At 51.9% G+C, this 20,000-nt stretch overlaps 1 protein-coding gene and 1 long non-coding RNA gene across 2 annotated transcripts in view; both read left to right on the top strand.

The window, feature by feature from the left end:
- The window catches only part of bbs9 (Bardet-Biedl syndrome 9), an 82,338-nt gene that overhangs the window by 52,994 nt on the left and 9,344 nt on the right, over positions 1-20,000 (top strand). The window contains 1 exon segment of the mRNA XM_055503345.1: positions 359-469. Coding sequence (XP_055359320.1) covers positions 359-469 — 111 coding nt within the window.
- The window catches only part of LOC129603189 (uncharacterized), a 3,395-nt gene continuing 1,057 nt past the window's right edge, over positions 17,663-20,000 (top strand). Inside the window, exons 1-2 of the long non-coding RNA XR_008692894.1 lie at positions 17,663-18,462; positions 19,787-20,000. The exon at positions 19,787-20,000 is cut by the window's right edge and continues 1,057 nt beyond it. This is a non-coding gene — a long non-coding RNA (uncharacterized LOC129603189). The remainder of the gene's footprint in view (positions 18,463-19,786) is intronic.

Raw genomic sequence — 20,000 nt, 5'->3', positions numbered from 1 at the left:
CGCACACACACACGCACACACACACAGACACGCACACACACACACAGACACGCACACACACACACACACACACACACGCAGACACGCACACACACACACACACACACGCACACACACACACACACAGACACACACACACACACAGACACCACACACACACCACACAGACCACTGCTTGACACCTGTTAACACTGGTTTGCAGCTGATTGTATTGTCAGTTTATCCAAACGTCACCATGTGTTTTCCTTCTTTTAAATATTGTGTCCGACGTCTTCACTTGATTCTACCTGTAGCTCACAGATTCTCTGATCGCGGTGTCGTAGATCTGATCCTGATCCTCCCTCTGTCTGTCACCCAGGAGGCGTTGAGCCCATCGCTGAGGTGGCTGGAGTTGGGGAAGATCTGGGCCTTCAGCACGAGGCGGCCAAGTTCCTCAAGAAGAAGCAGCCGTCCAGGAAGGTGAAGAAAGGTGGGTGCGGAGGCAGCTACACGCGCACTCTGGATGCGCTTTGATGGGCTCTGCTGGTTAATCAGTGGAGGCCGTGCTGCAGACACAGGGCTTTACACACGCTGCACTGGTCTGAGCAGCCAACGCTTTGACCACAGTGTGACTGTGAGCGACATTCACTCTTTTCAGACCCTGAGCTGCATCCGAGTGATGCTGCAGCACCGGTTGTACAGTTGTATTTGCCTCGTTTGGGCCATCGATGGCTTCAAAACTATGGAATGACACTACCGAACTCTGCATACGTCAGTGGTTAAAGCTGAAATGACACACAATGCACCGAGAAAGAACTCCTTTGATGTTAGTTTGTTTTCGTCAGCTCGGTCCTGAGACCTTTGAACGGACCCAGATACAGTAGCGTATCAGACAGATTCTCACCATCTGCACCAGGCTGTGTGTTGGCGGACTCTGACCAGAACCGGGCCAGGGCCCGTTCCGGTGACAGGCGGCTCAGAACAAGTCAAAGCTGCTGCTGTTCAGACTAGACTGGCTCACACGCAGCCTCCCCTCCAGTACCTGGTCCAAAGCACGCTCCTCACGCGTACAGGCTCCATGTCACAGCACAGGGCAGCCGGAAAGAACGTTTGCCTGACTTGAAAGGCATCAAAAGGCATCAGAGAGAAAGACACAGACTTGAAAGGAGGAATGAGGAGATGAAACGGAGAGTGTCTTCCTTCTGCGTCGCTTTAGCTGCGGCTCTGCTCCTCCCAACGACCACCTGGGATCAGAGACACGTCGGCCCAGACCCACGGGAGCGTCTCATGAGGAACCTCAGCGCGTTTGTTCCCACCGTTCAGCCGTGTTTGCGCTGATTCACATCCGCCCGCACGCACGCACGCACGCACATACACACACACACACACACACACACACACACACACACACACACACACACACTATGGAAGGCCAATCAGTCCACATCAAACTATTCATGCGCTTGATCTGGGCATAAGCATGCGCAAAAAGCATGCGTAAGACACACAGAACGCCCGTAAAATACGTGTGATTACATTAACGGGTGAAAAATACACATGTAATGTAATAAAGACAAGCGTAAAAAACAGGTGTCTCGTTGCTGTCTCAAAGCATGCGTAATTTACGCTTGCTTGGCTGGACAATGCAGGCGTAAAATACGCCCGGTCGGCTGCAAAAAAAGCACGCGTAAAAAACGCTTGCTCGGTTGGACAAAGTTGCGTTTACAGGAAATCGGAGAAACTACGGTCCCGCCGCAATACAGTGGGGATTAATACAATACACTGGGTAAATCTACAAACTATTGTACCAGGACTATTGTGAAGACAACACGCACAGTACAACCAGTTTAATAGGATTTTTGTTTTGTACATTTTGATTGGCGAAGCTGGTTTTTCCCTCAATTATTTGAGGTCAGTAAAGTACCTCCAGACTCGAGCTACGGGATGACTCGGAAACCAGAGAAACCCTCGTACCTGCGTTCAACGCAACATACATTAGGCTCATTCACCAAAACAGTTCGTTTCACAGTCTAAAACGAACATTCACAGATTTATTGGATAATTAATTATGAAATATCCACAATCAGACTTATACATTCCCCGAGCAAACAGTGATTATTATTGATAAAACAGTGATTATTGGAATTTAAATCCGAGTTACTGTATGTTTTTCTATTGTTGGTATCCATCACTCAAATCTCAGTCAAAAATCTAAATCAAATTCTTCTAACTTCACTTTTGCTTTCACTGGTTTTTCCAAAGACCACTAAATTATTTTATTCCGCTATGTGCTGTCATAACGTCTAGTACTTATTTCACTCAGAAAAGGTCTGTCATCCAACTTTTGTAGCCGTTTTATAGACTCTCATCCACAGCATTGCCTGTTCGAGTTCTCATCCTCCAAATAGTTTATAGGTTGACTAGGAACAATGGCAAAAAAAATAAGAACGTTTTACCAGGATCATGAGTAAGACGTGTCATGTCAGCAATAATGTCTCAATTATCATACACAATTCTATCAAAGGCAAAAAACATAAAGGCCGCCCCCCCCTCAAGAAGTCCACCATCACCAGCCTGAATGAATACAGGACTACAGGCCTGTCGCCCTGACGTCTGTGGTCATGAAGACGAACAGGATCCTATTTTTGTATTTTAGCTCACTCCTGGAATATTCCACCACAAACTGACCCGCTCACCGTCCCCAATCCCACATGCCAGTGGATCAGAAGCTTCCTGACTGACAGGAGGCGGCAGGTGAGGCTGGGCAGCATCCGCACCATCAGCACTGGCGCACCACAGGGATGTGTCCTCTCCCCACTGCTCTTCTCTCTCTCTATGTGCTGTTATAACATCTAGCACTTTTGTCCTATTGGCAATTATTTCACTTAAAAAAGGTCTGTCATACAGCTTTTTTAGCCGTTTTTTAGCCTCTCATCCACAGCTGACACAATAGCTGAACTTTGACCTTTGACAACTCTGATTCCTCAAATTGTTACATCACTTTTCCTTCACAGTTCTACTTACTGCTTCATGGACTACTACCACAGCAAATATCAAATATCTTTACTGTATAGTTTTGGAGCAAAAGTCTCTGACCTTCTATAACTCTACTTTATACCTCATGGACTCATACCACAGCAAATATCAACTTATTTTACTGTATAGCTTTGAAGTAATATATAAATAAACTAGCGTACAGTAGTTCAACCTTCCATAAAATGAGTTCCTCAAATTGGGACATCACCATTCCTTTACAGTTCTACTAAGTACTTCATGGTCTACTACCATAGCAAATATCAACGTATTTTACATTAGTAAACTATGGTACAGTAATTAGCATTACAATCAATAGCTGATCCTCTTTGCCTCACTATCACCTTCTCCCCACAATATGATGTAGTTTTACCCAAGAAAAGTGGTACTTTGCACAGAGTTTACAGTAAAATTAGTTATTACTCATTGGCAAGACACAGTGAAATGAGCTTATACTTTGTGTGGTAGTATATGAAGTACTAAGTAGAACTATGTGTCATGATTCATGTTACGTGTCACATCCTGTTTTATTTTGTTAACCTCCTGTCACGCTCCGGTTCTCATCATCCACACCTGTTGCTAATTAGTAATCAGCACCTGTACTTAACCTCCACCTCTCACCCACACCAGTCGCCAGATTGTTAGTTCATGTACTCTTTCCAGCATTCTATTGTAGCCATTCGTGTTTTGACCGTGACCGCCTCGACCTTTGATTCTTGCCTGAACCCTGTTGATCCCGCAACCTGTGAAAGACCTGTGCCTGATAATCTGACCGTGAGTTTTTGCCTGATCCTTGTCTGTACTGTCGCCAAGTCTGCTCGTGTACCGAACCCTGCCTGGACCTTGATTCTGAGATTGCCTGCTCCTCTGTGTATTGCCTACTGGAACGTACTGTGTATGACCTGGACCGCCTGACTCTGATTCACCGAATAAACCTGCACTTAATCACATCTGTGTTTCTGCGCCGTGCATGTGGGTCCGACACCTGCCCAAGCCTGACAGAACAATCTGGCCAGAAATGGACTCCGCCGGTGCAGAGAACCTCCGTGCTCAGCTCATGGCTCAGGAGCAGCGCGCAGCAGAGCAGGAGGAGAAAACCAACGCCGCTCTCCAGAGATTGGCCGAGTGTGTTTTGCGACAGGAGACGGCGATGGCAGGATTAACTGAGGCAATGAATCGCCTGACCCAGAGCTCGACGGGAGAGACGAGACCGACCCCGAGCGCCACTGCCGCGGCAGCGCCCCTGGCAGCAGCGGTTCCCATGGCCGTCGCTCCAGACGCCAGGCTAGGCGCCCCGCTACGGTTCTCTGGTGAGTCAGGAGACTGTCGAGCATTTCTCACACAGTGTGAGATTCATTTTGAACTGCATTCACCCGCGTTTCCTTCGGAGCGCGCTCGGGTGGCATACGCTATTTCGCACCTGACGGGGGACGCGGAAGCATGGGCGACAGCGGAGTGGCAAAACGGCTCTTCCTGCGTGTGCACCTTCGCCGCCTTCGCCACCGCATTGAAACAGATCTTTCAGGAAGTCACCCCGGGACGCGAAGCGGCTCAGCGGCTGGTGAATATTCGACAGGGCGGCAGACCGACGGCGAAGTACGCAATCGAGTTTCGCACGCTAGCCGCAGAAGCCGGCTGGGACGCCACCGCACTGGGTGATGTATTTATCCGCGGACTCTCTCGGCGGGTCAAGGACTGCTTGGCAGCGAGGGATTTGCCCAGCAGTTTGGACGCTCTGATCGCCCTGGCGATACAAATTGACCGCAGGCTGGGGAGCAACGAACGGGAGCACCACCGAGAGGAAAGCCTGCGGGAGAACCGTCGACTTCGCACCACGAGCCCCAGGAGGGGGCAGCGTGAGCCTGGCGGTCAGTCCGTTCCTCGGAACCCGGAAGTGGGACCGCAGCCAGAGGAACCGATGCAGATCGGCCGCGCACGGCTGTCAGAAGAGGAGAAGCGACGCCGACGCTCCCATGGACTGTGTTTGTATTGCGGTCAGGCCGGGCATCTTGCCCTGCGCTGTCCGCTAAAAGACATGGCTCATCGCTAGCACGGAGGGTAGCGGTGAGCCGAACAATTTTAGGTAGCGCCTCCGCTCGGTCATTGCCTACGGTAACACTAGTCTCCAGTACCCGATCCGTCCAGCAGGCGGTCCTCATTGACTCCGGAGCTGATGCCAGTCTGATGGACGCCGGACTTGTGGAGCGACTGGGCATCGCGGCCATTCCCTTGGCTTCTCCCGTGGAAACGGCCGCGCTGGACGGACGACGGCTCTGGAGAGTCACGCATCGAACTGAACCGGTAATAATGACCTTTTCTGACACGCACACCGAGAAAATCACGTTTTTAGTCGTGGAGTCATGCTACCACCCGGTGGTACTGGGCCACACGTGGTTGAGGCTACACAACCCCACACTGGATTGGCGCAAGGGGGAGGTGAGCCGATGGGATTCAGACTGTATGAACACTTGCTTTCAGCCCGCAGTCTCCCAACAGGCACCTGCAGGGGCGACGGCGACAATCGGTGAGGAGATCGAGCAGGCCGATCTGACGGGAGTCCCCGATTGCTACCACGACCTTCGCGCTGTGTTTAGCAAGGTCCGTGCGACCTCCCTTCCGCCCCACCGAAAGCATGACTGCGCGATCAACCTGCGCCCAGGGACCACGCCTCCCAAGGGGAGGTTGTATCAGCTTTCTCCCAAGGAAACCCGGGCCATGAAGGAATATCTGGACTCCGCGCTGGCCTCAGGTATCATTCGTCCCTCATCCTCTCCTGCAGGCGCAGGTTTCTTCTTTGTGGGGAAGAAGGACGGTTCCCTGCGGCCCTGCATTGATTACCGGGGCCTCAATGACATCACTGTAAGAGACTCCTACCCTCTTCCCTTATTATCCTCCGCGTTCGAGTTGCTAGCAGGAGCTACTCACTTTACCAAGTTGGACCTCCGTAACGCCTATCACCTGGTTCGGATCCGAGAGGGGGACGAATGGAAGACGGCCTTCAATACCCCGAATGGACACTATGAGTACCTCGTCATGCCCTTTGGTCTGACCAACGCGCCAGCGGTCTTCCAGGCGTTTGTAAATGAGGTACTCGGCCCCATGATAAATGACTTTGTCTTTTATACCTTGATGATATCCTGGTCTTTTCCCGCTCCGAGGAGGAGCACATTGCTCATGTCCGCCAGGTCCTCAGGAAATTACTGGAACACCGATTATATGTTAAGGCAGAAAAGTGTGAGTTCCATGCAGACCAGGTCTCGTTTTTAGGATTTATCGTCAGCAGGGACAAGATCGAAATGGACCCAGCCAAGACCCAGGCAGTTCAGGAGTGGCCGGTCCCACAGAGCAGGAAGGAGGTGCAGCGCTTCCTAGGATTTGCCAACTTTTACAGAAAGTTCATCAGGAGGTTCAGCAGTATTGCCGCTCCATTGCACGCACTAACCTCATGTAAGACTGCTTTTCAGTGGACAGGCGAGGCAGAGGAGGCGTTTCAACGTTTGAAACGCAGTTTCGTCACGGCACCCGTGCTGCGGATGCCCGACCCACAGCGGCAGTTCGTGGTGGAGGTCGACGCGTCCAACTCCGGAGTCGGGGCCGTGCTGTCCCAGAGGGATCCCACGGACGGTAGGATCCACCCATGTGCCTTCATGTCCCGCAAGCTATCTCCCGCGGAGCGGAATTACGACATCGGGGACCGAGAACTGCTCGCGGTAAAGGTATCCCTAGAGGAGTGGAGACACTGGCTGGAGGGGGCAGACCAGCCTTTCCTAGTATATACAGATCATAAGAACCTTGAGTACCTGAGAACGGCGAAGCGGCTGAACTCACGCCAGGCCCGATGGGCACTGTTCTTCAGTCGTTTCAATTTTCACCTGTCGTACCGTCCTGGATCCAAGAATGTGAAACCTGACGTTCTGTCTCGTCTGCATGACGCGCAGCAGGAACCAGCAGAACCTGAGTCCATCCTACCGCCGGGATGTCTGGTGGGGGCAGTCACCTGGTCGGTGGAGCGTCGGGTACGGGAGGCCAACCGCGACCGTCCAGTCCCACGCGGCGTCCCGCCCAACCGGCTGTTCGTGCCACCCGACCTCAGGGGAGAGGTCATCCAGTGGGCTCACGCCTCACTAGTAAGTGGACACCCCGGGGTGGCTGGCACTCTGTTTAGGCTGGGGGAGAGGTTCTGGTGGCCGACGGTGAAGAAGGACGTCCAGGAATACGTCGCCGCATGCCCCACGTGTGCCATGGGCAAGGCGTCGCATCAGCGACCGGCCGGTCTGCTGCGTCCTCTGCCGGTACCCGCACCGCCCCTGGTCACACCTAGCCCTGGATTTCGTCACCGGCCTACCACCCTCCCAGGGGAAGACAGTCGTCATGACGGTGGTAGACCGCTTCTCCAGGTTAGCCCACTTTATATCCCTACCCAAGTTGCCGTCAGCCAAGGCTACGGCCCAAGCCATGCTCGAGCATGTTTTTAAACTCCACGGCTTCCCCTCAGACATTGTGTCGGACCGAGGGCCCCAGTTCGTCTCGCGATTTTGGCGAGAGTTCTGTTCTCTCCTAGGGGCTGAAGTTAGCTTATCGTCAGGGTACCACCCCGAGTCCAATGGACAGGCCGAACGGACCAATCAGCAGTTGGAGGTAGGATTACGGCTCCTCGCCTCCAGAAACCCGGGGTCATGGGCCAGCAAACTCGTGTGGGTGGAGTTCGCCCACAACACGCTGCCCTGCGCCTCCACCGGACTGACCCCGTTTCAGTGCGCCTATGGGTTCCAGCCGCCATTATTTCCGGCTTCGGAGGAAGAGGTCCGCGTCCCGTCGGCGCACGCCCTGGTCCAGCGTTGCCGTCGCACATGGTTGCAGGCACGGCGCACCATGTTGCGGGCACGGGACCAGTACAAGCGGGCGGCCGACCGTAAGCGGATACCGGGCCCAGAATACAAGGTGGGCGATCAGGTCTGGTTGTCCACCAGAGACCTCAGGTTGCAGGCCCAGACCCGTAAGTTGACTCCGAAATTCATTGGTCCATATACGATATCGCAGATTATTAATCCTGTTTCTGTGAGGCTCTCATTGCCCAGGACAATGAAGATCCACCCCACATTCCACATCAGCCGCCTCAAACCCTATCGATCGTGCCCCATGGTCCCTCCACATCAACCGCCTCCTCCTCCTCGGATCGTGGACGGAGGGCCTGTCTACACGGTTCGGGACCTCCGCGACTGCAGACGTCGGGGGCGGGGGCTTCCAGTATCTGGTCGACTGGGAGGGCTACGGGCCGGACGAACGCTCTTGGGTGCCGGCCCGGGACATACTGGACAAGTCCCTTATCAGAGACTTTCATGCAGCACATCCTGAGGCCCCGTCCCCGGACGGGATGGGGCACCACAGCCACGGTTCTGCAGACGAGGAGGATTCCGGCGCTGGACCCTCCTCCTGATGTCCTCCCTCCTCCCACCCTGCTTCGTCGCCCGGGCGAGGGGGGGAGATTCGAGCCCTCCTCCTGGTTCCTCCCCTCCACCCGCCCTGGGCGGAGGGGGGAGGGGCTCGTTGGCGCCGTGGAAGACGCCATAGGGGGGGGGGGTACTGTCATGATTCATGTTACGTGTCACATCCTGTTTTATTTTGTTAACCTCCTGTCACGCTCCGGTTCTCATCATCCACACCTGTTGCTAATTAGTAATCAGCACCTGTACTTAACCTCCACCTCTCACCCACACCAGTCGCCAGATTGTTAGTTCATGTACTCTTTCCAGCATTCTATTGTAGCCATTCGTGTTTTGACCGTGACCGCCTCGACCTTTGATTCTTGCCTGAACCCTGTTGATCCCGCAACCTGTGAAAGACCTGTGCCTGATAATCTGACCGTGAGTTTTTGCCTGATCCTTGTCTGTACTGTCGCCAAGTCTGCTCGTGTACCGAACCCTGCCTGGACCTTGATTCTGAGATTGCCTGCTCCTCTGTGTATTGCCTACTGGAACGTACTGTGTATGACCTGGACCGCCTGACTCTGATTCACCGAATAAACCTGCACTTAATCACATCTGTGTTTCTGCGCCGTGCATGTGGGTCCGACACCTGCCCAAGCCTGACACTATGAGGGAACTTTGATGGAATCCAATCTCTAAATTGGCAGAATTTATTTCATTAAAAGGTCAAGTTTGGTCATTGCCTTAAATTTATTTAACTATACGAAAACTTAGTAATGTATTACTCCAAAAATATATAGTAAAAGTAACGGATATTTGCTGTGTGTTAAAGGGAACATTCACCTCCATGAATGACAGGTCCACACAAACAACAGAAGCAGTTAGAATTCACCTCTCTCTTGTCCAACATTTTGCATTATTTGATATTTAAATACCAGGTCACACCATTGCAAGCAACATTTAAAAACAGTTTTATTCGCTAGGTTTGCATACGGTTTCACTTCATCTTTTCGTAACCTCTGGTCGAATGGGAACATGGAATTAGTTACATATTAATTACAGTTTTATACATACATTATTTGCTTAAAAATTACAATTGCAACACATATTTCAAACAGTCCTTGCTCTATGTCATGGCGAGTTCAGCTTAGACACAGCCAAGGACCTGACTCTGTCTGATGGTTCTGGAGGCTATAATTCTGTGGCACCTGCCAGATGTGCGGCCTGTGTGGGGTCAGCAGTGATGCTTGCTGCTCGTTTCCATAGTCAGGCCCTGTACAAATGCCCAATAGAAGGAAGCTCAGTCCCAATGACTTTCTCAGCTGACCGGACCACCCGCTGCAGTCTGTGTCTGTCCTGTTTGGTGGCTGAACCAAAACAAGTCTGAATGAAGCATAGCCTCTGGTGGAAGGACCGTGTCTATGTGTGGGGACCACTTCAGATCCTGGGAGCTTGTGGACCCTAGGAACCTGAATGATTTCACAGTAGACACTGCCTTAATGTGGATAGTGAGGGGGAGGGGGGCAGGTTCCTCTTAAAGTCCACCGTAATCTTCATAGTCTTGAGCGTGTTGAGCAGCTCCAGCTTGTTCTTTTGTGTAGAGGAAGAACAGTGGGGAGAGGACACATCCCTGTGGTGCGCCTGTGCTGATGGAAAGCTGTATAACAGACTTTTCTGAGTGAAATAATTGCCATTAGGACACAAGTGCTAGATGTTATGACAGCACATAGTGGAATAAAAATAATTTAGTGGTCTTTGGAAAAAACAGTGAAAGCAAAAGTGCAGTTAGATTTGATTTAGATTTTTGACTGAGATTTGAGTGATGGATACCAACAATAGAAAAACATACAGTAGCTTGGATTTAAATAATAATCACTGTTTGCTCTGGGAATGTATGAGTCTGGTTGTGGATATTTCATAATTAATTACCCAATAAATCTGTGAATGTTCGTTTTAGACTGTGAAACGAACTGTTTTGGTGAATGAGCCTAATGTATGTTGCGTTTAACGCAGGTACGAGGGTTTCTCTGGTTTCCGAGTCATCCCGTAGCTCGAGTCTGGAGGTACTTTACTGACCTCAAATAATTGAGGGAAAAACCAGCTTTGCCAAACAAAATGTACAAAACAAAAATCCTATTAAACTAGTTGTACTGTGCGTGTTGTCTTCACAATAGTCCTGGTACAATAGTTTGTGGATGTACCGCAAATGACTTGAAGAAGCACCTAATCCTCAGTGTATTGCGGCGGGACCGTAGTTTCTCCGATTACGTGTAAACGCAACTTAGTCCAACCGAGCAAGCGTAAATTACGCATGCTTTGAGACAGCAACGAGACACCTGTTTTTTACGCTTGTCTTTATTACATTACATGCGTATTTTTCACCCGTTAATGTAATCACACGTATTTTACGGGCGTTCTGTGTGTCTTACACATGCTTTTTGCGCATGCTTATGCCCAGATCAAGCGCATGAATAGTTTGATGTGGACTGATTGGCCTTCCATAACACACACACAAACGCACAGACATGCACGCACACACACACGCACACACACACACACACACACACACACACACACACACACACACACACACACACACACACACACACACGCGTGCACACACACACACACACACACACACACACACGTGCACACACACACACACACACACACACACACTTGGCAGAATAGATTTAAATCCTGAACATCAGGGACCAGAGTCTTGATCTCTTCCCATCAGGCTCCGTCTGTGGTCACTGGTTCCATTAGGTTTATGCTAACAGTTATTAGTAGTGTATTATTGTCTGCACACATTAGCATCAGCCAGTCAGCGACCAGCCACAGCAGCTGCTGGTTGTCTTCCGTGTGTTTGAGCTCAGTAAATCAGACCAACGTGGCTTCCTCGGTTGGATTTCACTGGAAGAAAGCCTGTGATGGAAAAACCCGACCTGTCACAGACCCCCCCCCCCCCCCCCCCCCACACACACACACACACACACAAGCAGGTTTCTGAACAGGATCCTCCCGCCGGGCCGTGACCAGAACCTCTGACCCATGGATCTCTGTTCCAAGCGTCTTTTGGTGTGTGCGCTGATGTATGTGACAGACAGAGGTTCCTCTGGTCGCAGCTCACCTGTGAACAAACACACAAATAAGAGTAAAACGTGGAGACATAAAGTGTTCATCACCAGGATGATGGCGTACAGGACGAACACAAGCAGTACACTAGTCCCCAGGGAGTCCACACTCTGAATACATGAGCCCACAACCGTCCATGCTGATTTACTGCTGGCTCACATTCGAACCCAGTGGGAGTGTCCAGCGTGTTGGACCGGAGTCCTGTGGACGTCAGTCTTTGCTGAGCAGCTGTTTCCAGCTCACAGCTGGACAACTTCAGGCCTGTTTCAACCTTAGAGCTTCCGCAGGCGAAGGAGCTGCTGTGATCGGCCACGAGCGGTTCAGCTGCTTGGGTTTGAGCCCCTTGTGATGAGAAAGATCAAGGAGTGTGACAGGTGTGTGATGCTCTGCAGCTTTTCTCTCCAACGCGTCTGTTTCCTCTCTTCCTCTAATACAAACAGCTCCTGACAGCGAGCGCTCAGGACGTCCTCCTCCGAGTCTGGAGCTGCGAACGCTCAAGGGACGTTTCTGGAGCTGTTCCCCCTCGAGTTGCTTCGAGCTTCGGTACTTGAAACCGCTGTAAACTGCCTTATCTGTCTGACAAATAGGAAGCGTGGGGGTCAAAGGTCAGCTGCAGCCGACGGTTCAGCGCGTGCTCAGCAGGGGGGCGCTCCGGCTGCTTCTGGGAAATTCTCCCACTCTGTGCTTTTTACATTTGGTGGCACGTTGCAGCGCCGCAGCCGTTTGTATTTTTGCATCATCAGTGAATTGCATGGCATTTAAATCGGTGTGGTTTGTTCACCAAATTACAGCTGGTTTCAAACGTCAGACTTCAAGTCAAAGATGCCAAATGTGTTCTCTGAAAATAAAACGCCCGACTTATCCCTGCGTGCTCCTCGACTGTGAACCAGAGCGCCACACGTCCAAACTCACTGAGGCCCATACGTCCAGCTCATCACCACCATCATCTTCATCACTATGAACACATCTAGTGAATTGGCCTCTTCTCAGGTTGTTAAAAGTACTGTTGTGGTTCCATTGTGGTCGGTGGAAACCAGCGAGCGATGTCGGTCGAGGACCTGTGACCGTAGACGAGCAGAGACGCGTTTAAGGCCAGCGGTTGAGACGGAGCCCGGCGCTCCTGACCTCCTGACGGGTTCCTAGCTCGCCATCACCGTTTTCAGGTAGCAGCTTTTGCTCCAGTGTGCGAACGCGAACACGGCCGCGTGGCTGTAACGGCCTCTCCGCAGCTATTTGCTGGCTCTGGCGCTGATGAGATGCTCGGCTGCTTAATGCGTGTGTAATGTTCCGCTAATGTCTCTGCGGCGGCGTTATCTGATCAGCTATTCTTGGCCTGAGGCTCATGCACGTGGTGATTAGAGGTAGATGAGGACAACCTTCCAAATATTTGTTGGCTGGTTGGGTTCCAGAGAGGACTAATGCGCGTGGACTTGTGGCAGCGGAAAGTTCTGGAGGTTTTAAGCCTTACAGCAGCCGTGACGCGCTGACGGTGACCTTCGGTTTGTCAGCCGTGCATCATGGGAAAGCAGCGGCTAAGCTCGTATTCTGATTAGATGGTAGTGTCCGGTCGCTTTCACGTACAGGGAGCTCACGTGAATCCTCCTCCACACGCCCGTTAGCCTGAGGCTAGTGAGCGTGGGACGGATCAACCGTCCACAGGCCAAAAACAATGCTCACACGAGGCAGCACTAGCGCCCCCTGTGGTCTGCACAGGAAACGGTAAAAACATGGCAAAAACCGGAGACGTCCTCCATGCAGCAACACACGTCTCAGGGTGGTTCATTGGGGTTAGCGTTGAATCACTCCCTGAGGTACATGCGTTTGTGTGTGTGCGTGCGTTTGTGTGTGCGTTCGTGTGTGTGTGTGTGTGTGCGTGCGTTTGTGTGTGCGTTCGTGTGTGTGTGTGTGTGTGTGTGCGTGTGTGTGTGCGTTTGTGTGTGCGTTCGTGTGTGTGTGTGCGTACGTGTGCGTTTGTGTGTGTGTGCGCGTACGTTTGTGTGTGCGTTTGTGTGTTTGTGTGTGTGTGTGTGTGTGTGTGTGTGTGTGTGTGTGTGTGTGTGTGTGTGTGTGTGTGTGTGTGTGTGTGTGTGTGTTTGTGTGCGCGTACGTTTGTGTGTGCGTTTGTGTGTGTGTGTGTGTGTGTGTGTGTGTGTGTGTGTGTGTGTGTGTGTGTGTGTGTGTGTGTGTGTGTGTGTGTGTGCGTTCGTGTGTGTTTGTGTGTGCGTTCGTGTGTGTATGCGTTTGTTTGTGTGTGTGCGTGCGTTCGTGTGTGCGTGCGTTGTCGTCGCGCTCCGTGTTCCGCGCTCCGCTGCGGCCCGTTCAGGCGGTTCCGGGGGGAACCCTCCAGGAACCTCCTCTTCCTCTGGGAGCCCGTGTAGGAAGTGCAGCTTCACACCCCTGCTGCTTTTCACATTACGTCTGCGGCTCCAGCCATTAATCCCATGCGTTTATAGCGAACGTGTCCGTCTCGGAGGTCAGGTCTGCTCCCCATAACTTTGAATCATGAAATGCACTTTGTGTTTTTATGTACTGGAGAAGGACTGAACTGCCTCTAACGCAGCTTATTGTAAAACACAGACTTCTGTAAATAGTTTCTTGCAGCGTCAGCTGGGTTCATCCTGCAGCACGAGCTGCTTCTGCTCCCAGACGTTATAACCATGTAACAAGCAATGCCTTTGGTTGAGCTTTTGCTTTTTGTAGAGGTGCTCAAACTTGGTAGGTTGTAAGTAGTACTTGTCTTTGTTTCCTCTGGTTTCCAGGTGTCAGAATGATTCACAGCTTCAACTTATTGAAGTTTGTCTCTGGACGTGAACGTAAATGCAGCGACTGTTTCATACAGAAGCAGGGTTTTCAGCTCGGGGCCTGTTCGTAATAAAGATCTCCTTTTTTCCTTTTTGCCCCCCTCTCCCACCCTTCCTTCCCCCTCCTCTTCTTTTTAACAGGGGACCTTTAATTTGGCGAGAAGGATGCAATGAATTGTAGAGTATACGTTTCCACGGGCGGCCTGGGAAGTGAACCCCCCCCTCCCTCTCGCTCTCGTTGCACATGGTTGTACTTCACCCGCCGCCTCTCTCTGCAGGAATCCGTGTTTTCTGTCATTATCTGTTGATGGTTTGAATTGTGCCTTTTCACAATAAAGCACCAAACAGCACGACGGCCTTGAGCGCTTCTCCTCCGTACACGCTGTCATAACTACAATTACAGTTTGGCTTGAAATAACTAACGCTTGTGTGTGAGCGTGTAGTGGAGAGAGAGTTTATCAGAGGGGACAAGCCAATTAGCCGGGGAGCAGAAGGCAGAGCTAGAGGTCAGAGGTCAGGGCGGGGGCTCGTCAGCTGTCACTAGCTATAAAAACCTACTGTTCCTGTGCACATGTGTGTTTGTGCGTGTGAGACGGCGGCGACCACATTGTGGGTCAGCAGCCACCGAGCCAAGACTAAGAACACATGATTTTACATCCTGCTGCAGTGTGTGGGACTCGCACTAATGACGAGCCTCCGAAGACAAAGTCACATTTAAGGTTTCTGTTGTATGTGAAATAGAGGCAATATGGAGGAACACGGCGCTTCAGCTGGATGAGATGAAGCGCTGACGTGTGGATGAGGGCTTCTGGAAACGAGCCGCTCTCCGAGAGCTCGCGTTTGTCTTGCAGTGTGAGCAGCGGTGTCAGTAGAACGCTTCTCAGCGCTGGCGAAGGCTCAGCAAGTACAGGCTCCAGACCGCAGACAGAGGCATTATGGGTACTGTACGTCATGCCTGCTCCGTCCTCTCACGCCCTCCTCCTCTGTCCTCCTCCTCCTCTGTCCTCTTCCTCCTCTGTCCTCCTCCTCCTCTGTCCTCTTCCTCCTCTGTCCTCCTCCTCCTCTGTCCTCCTCCTCCTCTGTCCTCCTTCTCTGTCCTTCTCCTTCTCTGTCCTCCTTCTCTGTCCTCCTCCTTTTCTGTCCTCCTTCTCTGTCCTCCTCCTTCTCTGTCCTCCTTCTCTGTCCTCCTCCTTCTCTGTCCTCCTTCTCTGTCCTCCTCCTCCTCTGTCCTCCTCCTCCTCTGTCCTCCTCCTTCTCTGTCCTCCTCCTTCTCTGTCCTCCTCCTCCTCCTCTGTCCTCCTCCTCTGTCCTCCTCCTTCTCTGTCCTCCTCCTTCTCTGTCCTCCTCCTCCTCTGTCCTCCTCCTTCTCTTTCCTCCTCCTTCTCTGTCCTCCTTCTCTGTCCCTGCAGTAGTGTGTGTGGGGCCTTTCATGCACACCCTCATGCTCCTCTCACTCACCACCCGCTTCGGATGTTATCAGCCATTACGAATGGGCTGATCAGAACTTATCAGCGCATTCGAATGAGCCAGTAGGTGCCTGCTCTGCCTCCTCGCGAACAGCTAACAGCTAGCTAAGTTGCTATGTTAAGCAGCTTTAGAGGTTATTGTGGTTAGGGTTAGGGCTGGATAACGGGTGGGGGGTTCAGGTTATAGTTAGCTAACACAATACCGCTAGCTACTTGCTAAGTTATGCTCGCTAATAAATCAAAATCCAAAACTTCGATCCTCCCGTCGGAACAACAACCGCTCAACAGCGCCCCCACTGACTCTGCAGGTTAAATCATCCGAGCCGTGATCAACCTTACGGATCATTGACAACGATCTACCGCACCTATTCACCGCTGCCAGCAGGTAGATGGGCACCTACCGGCCCATACGTATGGGCTGACAACCACTGATAATGACCATTGAATGGCGTGATAACGTCCGAAGCCGCTCCACTCACAAGTCCAACGACTGCGGCTCCACCTGTAATTCATTCCAGCAGTTAGTGCGGCGCGAGCGGCTCCGGCCGTGAGCGGCGGCGCGTTTGACACTGATGGTGACGCGTGTGACGCTGTCGCCACAGACACAAAGGCCGCAGCTCACACTAAAGCAGGGAACTCTGCTGCCACTGCTGCAGGCGCATGAACGGCTTCTCATACGACCCCTGCCCTTCACTGACAACTACAGGCATCACCGCTTCAGCCACATGTTTTCACAGACCTGTGCTCACACGCATGCGGTGAGCAGCTATGTGCTGAGCTGCACTGGGAGAGGAGGAAGAGGGCTTAAACGGACAAAGCAGCCGCCACAGGAAGCGAAGCGCGTCTGAGCCGCGTGCGATTGAGCGTTAACGAGCGGCCGCCGTGTGTGTGTGTGTGTGTGTGTGTGTGTGTGTGTGTGTGTGTGTGTGTGTGTGTGTGTGTGTGTGTGCGTGTGTGTGTGTCTGTGTGTGTCGGTGCGTGTCTGTGTGTGTGCGTGTCTGTGTGTGTCGGTGCGTGCGTGTCTGTGTGTGTGTGTGTGCGTGTGTGTCTGTGTGTGTGTCGGTGCGTGTCTGTGTGTGTGCATGTCTGTGTGTCGGTGCGTGCGTGTCTGTGTGTGTGTGTGTTTGCGTGTGTGTCTGTGTGTGCGTGTGTGTCTGTGTGTGTGTCTGTGTGTGTCGGTGCGTGTCTGTGTGTGTGCGTGTCTGTGTGTCGGTGCGTGCGTGTCTGTGTGTGTCTGTGTGTGTGTGTGTGTGTGTGTGTGTGTGTGTGTGTGTGTGTGTGCGTGTGTGTGTGTGTGCGTGTGTGTCTGTGTGTGTGTCTGTGTGTGTCAGTGCATGCGTGCATGTGTGTGTGTGGGTTTCTGTGTGTCTATGTCTGTGTGCGTGTGTGTGTGTTTGTGTGCGTACGCGTGTCTGTGTGTGTCGGTGCATGCGTGCGTGTGTTTGTGTCTGTGTGTTTGTGCGTGTGTTCAGGAGTGAGAGTGTTGAGCACATCTGTGTTTGTGGTGCGTGTGTGTGTTTCTGCTCGTCTGTTTATCACCCTGTTGTGTTTTTTGGAGAAAGTTGTTTGCAGTCTAACGGGTTTCTTACTCAGACATGTGCGTGCATGCAGCTGCTGTTTGGCTCCGGCTCCTCTTCATTTCAGCACACACTCGCGCGTTGCTTGGTTCTGAGACGTCTCTGGCCCTATTCTGATTGTGTGTTTTACAAACTTACAGCTGGTGAAGAGTGGATCATATCAAATCGATCAAATCTGATGAGCAAACATCCCGTCGCTGCAGCGCCGAATGCTGGTGCCTCACTCCTGTTAGAGGTTCGACTCCAGGATGAAGACGTCCTCGGCTCCAGACCACATTCACGACGCCCCAGTAGTTTACGGCCGTTGTGTTGGGCCCTGCCATATGTGGATAATGGCCTGGGTTTGAAAACACAACAGAAGCAAACACGCAGCACGGTGTTCACCAAACACACAAACCAGAGTTTGCCTTTGGAGGTGGGCTGCGTTTCACACATTCCACTTGGCTCTCGCTGCTCTGGAAGTGGCTCAGACAAATTTCTGGAATCACTGAGGTTGCGATAGCTGAGGTGTAATTATGTATGTGGTTCTTTGTCAAATCACCAAACTGAGCATTCCTGCACAGTATTTCTTTATGGGTAAACCACGTACACATTTATGTTCCTTGAAATACTTTGTTACTTTTGGTGGACACATCAAAGCTTCAGATGTCGGAGCGGGAGATGAATCCCTTCGACAACGCGTCCCCGTCACAGCAGCCTCTGATGGGTCAATGCAAACGCACACGTTCCCTGTGCAGATCAAAGCGCATAGCGCCCGCTGCGTGTGTGGAGACAGACAGTAATTAACTGGGAACATCCCAGTGGGACCAGTAGGGACTGACTCTGTCAGTCAAAGCCAGTCTGCTGCAACCGCTGGAATGTCTGCAGGAGTGTGTGGGCGCACGAGCGAAAGCGAGGGTGTGTTTGTTTTTGACTTGTGACTAAATATTTGTTTTCAATTAAAGGTTCATAATCGTGTATGAGCAGACTGATTGTCTGTTCAACACCTCCGTTAGCGCTCAATTCAGGGCCGCCAGCTAATGGGAGCTGCAGGGGTTAACAGGTGTGTGTGTGTGTGTGTGTGTGTGTGTGTGTGTGTGTGTGTGTGTGTGTGTGCGTGTGTGCGTGCGTGCGTGCGTGCGTGCGTGCGTGCGTGCGTGCGTGCGTGCGTGCGTGTGCGTGTGTGCGTGCGTGTGTGTACTTGCGTATTTAAAGCATGTTTTCCTACCAAAGTGAGGACATTTTGACCGGTCCTCACTCTTTAAAGGCCTGTTTGAGGGTCAAGATTAGATTTTAGGGCTAAAGTTAGAGTTGAGTTTTGGTTCAGATTAGAGCAAAGATTAGACGTCTGCCTTTATTTGAGTATGTGCATGCGTGTGTGTGTGGTTAAGCAGGGAAGTGCTGGAGCCAGAGAGATTGACCCAGACATGACCTCAGGATGAGAACATGCTTCCACCGTCTCTCTCTCTCTCTCTCTCTCTCTCTCCTCACACAGCTCGTCCTCCAGAGATGAAGCTGTGAGGATCTCAGCCACTGCTGCTGGAGCTCCAGTAGCACGTCGTGCTATTAGCGCCTGTCTGTTAGCTGCTGGTGGTTCACGGCGCGTGTGGTGCTCGTGTAGTGAATGTTAGCAGACGCTTCCTGAGCCTTCGTCTCTCATCGCGGTCTCGTGGGTCCGATGAACATCGCTGTGTGGACGGCGCTTTGGTTGCGTCTCGGCTCCACAAAGCTCAGAACGTCTGACTGTGATGTCAGGTGACATTTATGCGAAGGAACAATCCAGCTGCAAAGACAAGAAGCTGCCGCTTTGAGTGAAGTCGGCAGAAAGAAGCGGAACAAAACGGACCCCTGGAAACTCTCACAATGACGTTTGAGACGCCTGTGGAAAGGTTCCACCGCCTGCGAGTGGGCGTTTCCTCTGCACCGACCCGTTCACTGCCGTCTCCAACTTCTCTCCTCGTCTTCTCAGCACAGGCTGTCATCAGTCCTCGTCCCTTAATCACGCTCTTTTCCCGTCACTCATCCCGTGTCCCGCGCTGAGCCCGTTTTACAGCACACAGAACGTAAAGCTGTCGACGCGCACCATCATTACTTTGTCGTCAGCAGAGCGCTTTTATTTTAGGCCGGCCGTCCTTTTGCTTTTCATCTGTCTGTTTTCACTTGGGCTTATTTATAAAGCATCAAATCATCTCAGAGACAGCAGAGGGTTCAGAGCCGAGGACCCCCCCCCCCTTCCAGCCTGGTTTCATGGATGAACCATGAGGCAGACTCATTGCTCCTGGTTAAAAACGCGGACGTCACCGTCCGATACGTGGATGCGTTGATGCTTTGCTGCCTCACAGCAGCTCCTTTATTTTTCCAACTTTTTCTTGGACCTTTTCCCACAGATCAGAAAGCGCTGTGTTCATGAAAGCATGGAGCGTCCAGCAGATGAGACGCTGATGAGATTAAAATGACAGGGGACGGCCCACGGGTCGGGGCTCGAGGAGCTTCTCCTGTTTCCAGCTGCCTCTCTTCATGTGGCTCCTCCTCTGCAGACGCCATAAATAACCGCAGTCCACAGAGACGACGCAGGAGAGAAACAAAGTGTGAAGGCAGATG

This window comes from Betta splendens, chromosome 16, assembly GCF_900634795.4.
Source record: "Betta splendens chromosome 16, fBetSpl5.4, whole genome shotgun sequence".
NCBI lineage: Eukaryota > Metazoa > Chordata > Actinopteri > Anabantiformes > Osphronemidae > Betta > Betta splendens.
The sequence above is the reverse complement of the archived record's forward strand: the minus strand, read 5'-3'. Positions and strand labels throughout refer to the sequence as shown.